The sequence below is a fragment of the Pygocentrus nattereri genome, chromosome 17 (assembly GCF_015220715.1).
Source record: "Pygocentrus nattereri isolate fPygNat1 chromosome 17, fPygNat1.pri, whole genome shotgun sequence".
Classification (NCBI taxonomy): domain Eukaryota; kingdom Metazoa; phylum Chordata; class Actinopteri; order Characiformes; family Serrasalmidae; genus Pygocentrus; species Pygocentrus nattereri.
In genome coordinates this window covers 36,047,955-36,055,599 of record NC_051227.1, presented here as the reverse complement: position 1 = coordinate 36,055,599, position 7,645 = coordinate 36,047,955, and the positions used below count along the sequence as shown (strand labels likewise).

Sequence of the window (7,645 nt, the reverse complement as noted above, 5' to 3'; positions counted from 1 at the left end):
GAAATCTGGCTAAGCTAAAGCCCAAGCTTTAAACCAAACCAAACTAAACAAGTCATGTGACGTGGAACAAAGGTGAACAGAGTTAGTATTCAGGAGACTGTGAGCGCTGAGGGAAGGTCGGGGTCACGTGAGTCAGGTGATGTCTGAGAGGATTCTGGGAGATGGAGTGTGCCTCAGAGCCACTAGTTTGCTTTTCTCCCTATTGTCATATACATAATTGTCATTTTATACATATTTACTTGTATGTTTATTTGAACATTCACACAATCTATCCGTACCAAAATACACCAAAAATGAAGTAGTAAAAAACAAAAAATGATCAAGATGTTCCAAGACTATTTTAAGCACAGTATGGCTTACTGAAATAGAGAGGCGCTGTGCCATGAAAGAGCATTTGCCTCCTCCTGATTTCTGCTATTTTCCGCATATTTTTCAAACTTAATCTACAGGAGAATGTCTGGCTATCAGTCCATCATCTGAAGCTCAAGCACAATTGGGTCATGCAGCAAAGCAATCACACAAAAAGCAAAGGCACATCCACCTCTGAATGCTACAAATGCACAAAATCAAGGTTTGTGAGTGGCCTAGTTAAAGTCCTGGAAGCCCCATTGAAATGTTGTGGGACTTCATACTTGAACAGCCCTCCAATGGGGCTGAATTAAAGCAATTTTACAAAGGGCCAAAAATCCCCCACAGCAGTGTGAAAACCTGATCTCCAGTTATAGGACGCTTTTGCAAGCAGTTGCTGCTGCTGAAGGTGGAACAACCAGTTATTAAGTTTAAGGGTGCAGTTACTTTTCACATGGGAGTTACAGGCACTGCAAAACTTTAATAAGTTCAACTTCCTTCAATAAATGAAACGATCATTTTGTGTATCCTCATGTTCTCCTTGGTTTATATTGCATTTTGTATGAGGCTCTGAAACCATTTGGTGTGACAAATATAGAAATCAGTGTCATGTATGCCCAAGTATGTCAAAACATACTGACACAGTATTGCAGTCGTTTGTTTGTCAGCCTCCCTGGAGCCACCCAAAAGCGCTCATGTACATAACACAACAGATCAGTAGGAGGGGTGAGGTGTGTGAGACTCCCCTGTACTTGAACACACCTATTCACACTCATCATATTTCTACTACTATTTAAGCAGCATCTCATGCTGCCTCTTACGTGCTACCCACCTCAAGACGGCACAAGGTAAGGTCCCCACTTGATTTGATAACAGACTACAGCATTATTGTAGATCACATTGGCTCTGATATGGATGTTGAAGGTTGTTGACAGTATTTATCAGTCACACTTTCTTTTGATCATCCCCTGTTGATGGTCTACAGATTATTATTATTAAATTATTAATAACCCTTGTAGTGATACTCAACACAATTAGGGTTTAATAGATGCTTAATTGAATTTTAATTAATGACAAATTGAGCATCTACAAGCATTTACAGTGGACTTGTAAAATAAAGTGTTACCCCTTTAATTGTGCCTTTAATTAAATCCTGTGCATTATGTGGAATTTCTTTAACCCTGAAAAAAGTTTCTTCACACATATTCATCCATTAAAAGGTTCTTTTGGCATTCTTTGATGTGGCATTGCTCCAAATAAATGATTTTGGCACCTTTATTTTTAAGAGCATAGATGCCTAAAGTATAGTATTTATATCTGAATGTGGTGATATATAATGTCTCTTAGTTCCAAGAATGCAATCATTTCTATAGTATTTTGTGCAATAGTGTATAAGAGTGTAATAATTCCCATTTTGTCTCAGTAAGGTAAGACATCTGAGATATTTTGAGGATGCTGGCATGGCTGTGTCTCTCAGTGCTGGCCGTGACCCTGCAGCCAGCGATCTCTCTCTATAACTGCTCCTCCCAGTACAACAGGGTCCCAAGTGAGTCCCAAACCTGTGTACACTGATCTTATCAACCTTGTTGTTTTTGTCACCAGCTGCTAATCCTCTTCATGTTTACCTCAGCCAACGACGACCTGACGGTGGACTGTGGGGTCAGTGTCATCACTCTGAATGTTAACCTCTGCACAGCACAGTGGGCCGGCTTCGACCCTGCAAACCTGGCTCTGAATGGGGAGCACAACAACAGCCTCTGTCAAGGCACCATAGACATCAGCTCTGAACCTCCGGTCATCCGCTTCCAACTGCCTGTCAACGACAGTCAGGCCAACCCCTGCCGGCAGTCCCTGCAGGTGAGGGCATCTTGGGTGTTGGGGCAAACAAATGGAAAGTGATGCTCCAAAATCAGAACCTTGAGAACGTATATAAAATTAAAGAGAAATCATAAAGGCGGAGAAGGAACCAGGAAAAATGGAATTTATGTAATATTTACAATTAATATTCTTGTATTTTCTCATATTTTTCTCATATATTTTATCCTGAAAGGAGTTTTGGCACAGAATCAGATGTCTACCATGTATTTCATCATTCAAAACATTATACTACGGTGTCAGATTCTTAAGTAATCTCAATTAAGACCTGCTTAAGTAGTTTCTGACATTGTATGACGTACTGTTATCAATCAAAATAAGCAAAGATATGTTGCATAGCTTAAAATAGTTGTAACAGCTGTCTTAAAGCAGGAGTGTAGCTACAGGGGTCTGGGGAGGCAATGGCAGTCTCACTTGGAAGCCAGGCCCTCAAGAGATTTCTATAAGTTCAAAATAAAAAGTCCTCCAATAATGAAAAAGTTACAAAGCTCTTATAAAATTGGATGAACCAAAAGGCATTAAAGTCCAGCATCCTTTTCCACCTTAAACAGATAAAAGGGACCATTGGTTATCACCAGTTTTCCATGGCTGCTATGACCATGGCCACATTCAACAGCATGTTTTAAATGATTTTGGGGACAACTGTAAAAATCTGACCACTTTAAATGTTCCGATAGTGACTTTGTGTTCTCTGGGGCTCAGATAGTAAACGAGATACCCAGCTCATCTGGACCCTTCAGCCAGTTCTCCACCATCCAGTCAGTCATCATCACCAGCTACATTGACACGCCTTCTTCCTCAGTGGGATACATCAGCTACTCCACGGACCTCTACTACCACTTCTCCTGCCGTTACCCGCTCGAGTACCTCATCAACAACACCAAGATAGTGGCGTAAGTTTCAAACTCATTGATATTCCTACAAACGTTCATAAACTCAAAGAATGCCTCTTCCTCATTTGCTACATAGTGTATACCATAAGCTGCAATGTGCTGCTGAATAAATGATCATAAATGAATGCATTGGTCCATATTGTCTTTACTTAATGTCTTCTAATCCTAGTGTCATTTAAAACCAATGACATTAGTTGAGGAAATGCAGCATTTGTGGCTCTCATTTCTCAGATCGTCAGTGTCGGTGGCCACCAATGACAAAAACGGAAGCTTTATCAACACGCTGAGCATGAGTGTGTACAATGTGAGTCAGTTTACCTGTCAAACCTTCTTACTTTAAAGAATCCTTGCCACAACTTTGACGCTATGATATATTTTCTTCTTAGGATTCAAACTTTTCGTATCCACTGGTGGTTCCACCTACTGGACTACAGCTGCGCACGGTGATCTACGTTGAAGTGAAGGCAGTCAATCTCAGTGGGAAGTAAGAGCATCTTTTGCACAGCAAAAAATGAAAATGATCTTAAATCTAGTCAACGTATTTCTATGTATCTAATTCTGAGATGGCAGAAGGAATATCATGAGATTATTTAACTTCAAATCCACTGATCCACTTCTGATCCAGCACAACACACACTAACACACCAGCGTCACTTCAGTGTCGCTGCAGTGCTGATAAGGATATAGTGATAATTTTGCTTAATAAAATGACTTAAAACAAGTAAAAAAGTTAGAAATACTTGAAATAATCTTAATATCATTTCAACACTGGAAATATAGGATATGTTGACCAGGTTTAAGGTAATTTTATTCGCCAAGATAATGGGATTTTTCGCAGTGTGAGTAGTTTGAGTGTGCTACTCTCATTATTTTCCTGATTAAGAATGCGGACTGACTTACTGTCTTTTTGTATGTGATTCATCACAGCTTTAATCTCCTCTTGGATCACTGCTTTGCAACGCCGTCCCCCTACAATTCAACCAGTAGTAACAAATATGACTTTTTCACCGGGTAAGAACCACGGTTTTCTTATTGTTCATCACAGATGCGAATAACTGAGTGACTCTCAGTTTCCCTGCTCAGTCCACCCTGGTTTCTTTGTTAAGAATTAGAAATGTTCTCCCACAGATGTTACATTTACCCTCACACCACTGTCATTGGAAACGGAATCTCCAAGAAGTCCAGGTTCTCTTTTGAAGCGTTCCGTTTTGTGGAGCATCGTGACCAAGACAGGTCCTCCATCTACCTTCACTGCATACTGAAGCTTTGTGAACCCGACAAGTGCCAGAACCTTATCAATGTAAGCCAGTTCATGGACAGATCACTTCATTTTCTTATTATACCCAACTGATGTGATACATAACGTCTGTCTGGATTTGTGTGCAGGCCTGCAATGGTAGAAGAAAGAGATCCGTTGATCCTGGAACTGAGGCCTCTGTGTCAGTGGGGCCGATATACACTGCCGCCAAAGGTAAGTACACAATCTCCCCCAGTTCGGCTGTTTCTCAGCCAGTAACACATGCAGCATTACTAACTGAATGCTAATAAGAGGGAGATGAAGAGAAAAATGAAAGAAACAATTAAAGATATCGCAAATCATTCTGTCAGTACTAACTTCAATAATGCTACACTTTCCTTTACATGCATTAACAGATAAACAGTGACTTTGTTAGCTGGTGTTAATATTGTTAGCTGTTGCCACAGAACTTGATTTTGCTGCCCTACCAAATACTTGTCAAAGGGATTATTTCTATGCATATATAAAATTTAGTCAAGAATGAGATTAAAACAGTTTGTTTTATTTTCGTGTGCAGAGACCCTGCTGAATTCCATACTAGTCTACACTAGTTTATGCTGGTCTGGAGCTGGTTTAACTGGCCACCCAGCATGGTCAGTCAGCTTAGAAACCAGTCTAAACTGGTTTATGCTAGTTTATACCGCTTTGGAGCTGGTTTGGCTGGCCACCCAGCATGGTCAGTCAGCTTAGAAACCAGTCTAAACTGGTTCATGCTAGTTTATACTGCTTTGGAGCTGGTCTGGCCGGCCACCCAGCATGGTCAGTCAGCTTAGAAACCAGTCTAAACTGGTTTATGCTAGTTTATACTGCTTTGGAGCTGGTTTGGCTGGCCGCCCAGCATGGTCAGTCAGCTTAGAAACCAGTCTAAACTGGTTTATGCTAGTTTATACTGCTTTGGAGCTGGTTTGGCTGGCCACCCAGCATGGTCAGTCAGCTTAGAAACCAGTCTAAACTGGTTTATGCGAGTTTAAACTGGTGTGATGCTGGTTTGGCTGGCCACCCAGCATGGTCAGTCAGCCTAGAAACCAGTCTAAACTGGTTTATGCAAGTTTAAACTGCTGTGATGCTGGTTTGGCTGGCCACCCAGCATGGTCAGTCAGCTTAGAAACCAGTCTAAACTGGTTTATGTGAGTTTAAACTGGTGTGATGCTGGTTTAGCTGGCCACCCAGCATGGTCAGTCAGCTTAGAAACAAGTCTAAACAGGTTTATGCCAGTTTAGACTGGTGTGGTGCTGGGTTAGCTGGCCACTCAGCGTGGTCATGCTGGCAGACCAGAATACCAGTACCCAAAACACAACATGTACTGGTTTTGTTGGTCTGTGCTGGTTTTCTATCAACATGAGCACAAAAGAAGCACCAATGGCCATTACAAATGTCATGCCATGAGTTTTTTTCTTAGTTTAGCAGATACGGCTGTAAATAACTTATTAGAATAACTTCTTCAAGGTGGTTTAACCTGTTTGTAACATTTGCCAATTTTATTTATCAGACGTTGACCCAAGTGCTTCTGCCTATGGTAAGAAACATTTTGTAGTTGAATTATTTCTTTACTTATTGAACTTTTGTGTTGAGAAGACACCATGTATGTGATGTAGAGTGAAATGAAACGAAAGAGCCTCCTCTATTCCTTAGTCTTTTCTTCACAAAAGAACACACTGATCATAATCTTTTTAATTCTAATTTATCTTAATGTTGTCATAAGCTCAGATGACCTTGCCCTAATGAAGTGTCGTATGCTTTTTTTTTTGCAGTTGTTGATGAGTCTGCTAAAAGCCGGGAGAAGGTGACCGGGGCAGTGGTAGGGGCTGTGTTTGCCACTGCTGCGGCAGTGATACTAGTTGTGGCTGGATGGTTTGTGCTGAAGAAGGTTTACTGGATTGGTGGACTGCCTCACATCCTCAAATGAAGGATCCAGCAGATTGCCAGCTGCGCAATGTTGTAGCAGCCTAATCTGATCTGCTTGCAGTGGTGGACAGTAACTAAGTAAATGTAATTCATTACTGTACTTAAGTAGTTTTTTCAGTATCTGTACTTTACTTAAGTTTCTCCATTTTGGGCGACTTTTTCCTTTCACTCCACTACATTTCAGAGTCTAATATCCGACTTTTTCCTCCACTGCATTTTGAGAAATCTGTCGTTCCTTTTGGTTTCTGTGTGTATAAAAACGTAACATGTTAAAACAAAAGAAGCGCAAAGCCAGAGCACCAATCAGGGCCCAGCGGTCACTTTGTTCTGAGCTTGTTTTGACCTGTTGGTCATACCGACCCAGTGCAGCACACGGTTCAACGTCAGCGCAGCAGCGTAAAATTTGGGAGCACATGCGTCTATAAATGATGAACTAACCTAACTTTGTGTAAATAGAGCACAATATAGAAATATGTCCACATATGCAGTCGTGACTGGCACGTTTCTTTTTTCCTGAATTCATACAAACACTTTCATTTTATAGTAAATGAGTTTGGGCTGGTTTATGTTTATGAACAGAGGCCTACAGATCAACACAGTAAAGGAGCTCATCTGTGATCCTGAGTTTAAAGCCAGTTTTTATTAAACTTGTAACTAATTTACAAAATAATCTTAAACTGAAACTTTGCTTGTGTGTAAAAGTGATTTCAGAGCCACTCGGTTCTCCCTGATGGAAACTGTTTACCTTCAGTGTTTTGTGCTTATGATCATTTTAATAGACGTCAGCATCACTAATTAATGACGTTCTATTAAAAGACTGGTTTACCAAGAGAGACGCTGGAGGACTTTCACCTGAAATGAGTTCATGAAGCCAGTCTTGTTATAAAAATGATAACAGGACATCAGAGCCAGAGTTACTCTTTTACTACTTTTACTTTATACTTAAGTACATTTGAAGGCAAATACTTTAGTACTTTTACTCAAGATGAGGTCTAGAGTAAGGACTTCTACTTTTACTGGAGTAATATTTTACCTTGGGTATCTACTTTAACTCAAGTACATGACTTGTGTACTTCATCCACCTCTGTCTGCTTGATAAGATGTCTCAGTTTATCATAGCACCTGAATGGACCACCAAAGAAGCTCTTACCCTACCCTTCAAAAGTTTGGAATCTATGTTTTTGACATAAAAATGATGTCGTTTGCAGGTTTATGTGTACAATGAATCTAACATTCTAGTTCGGTGGATCATCTCTGTCCTCGAATGATTAGTAGAATACATTATTGTTCAACATAACATAAAACAACAGTTAGAAGCCTTTCCAGC

The 7,645-nt window shown here is 40.4% G+C and overlaps 1 protein-coding gene across 2 annotated transcripts; it reads left to right on the top strand.

The window, feature by feature from the left end:
- The first annotated feature begins 1,147 nt into the window (after window positions 1–1,147).
- Window positions 1,148–6,437, top strand: LOC108436500 (zona pellucida-like domain-containing protein 1). 2 transcript variants are annotated; one of them, XM_017713024.2, is made up of 11 exons: window positions 1,148–1,196; window positions 1,772–1,894; window positions 1,979–2,205; window positions 2,926–3,116; window positions 3,348–3,420; window positions 3,503–3,600; window positions 4,044–4,127; window positions 4,245–4,416; window positions 4,503–4,587; window positions 5,903–5,929; window positions 6,165–6,437. In XM_017713024.2, exons 2-11 carry the CDS (start codon window positions 1,801–1,803, stop codon window positions 6,317–6,319), a joined length of 1,206 nt encoding a protein of 401 aa, XP_017568513.2. In that variant the 5' UTR covers window positions 1,148–1,196; window positions 1,772–1,800; the 3' UTR covers window positions 6,320–6,437. The 2 variants fall into 2 exon arrangements, with proteins under 2 accessions (XP_017568513.2, XP_017568514.2); XM_017713025.2 differs by having other exon boundaries at window positions 1,180–1,196; window positions 1,776–1,894.
- The last annotated feature ends 1,208 nt before the right edge of the window (window positions 6,438–7,645 follow it).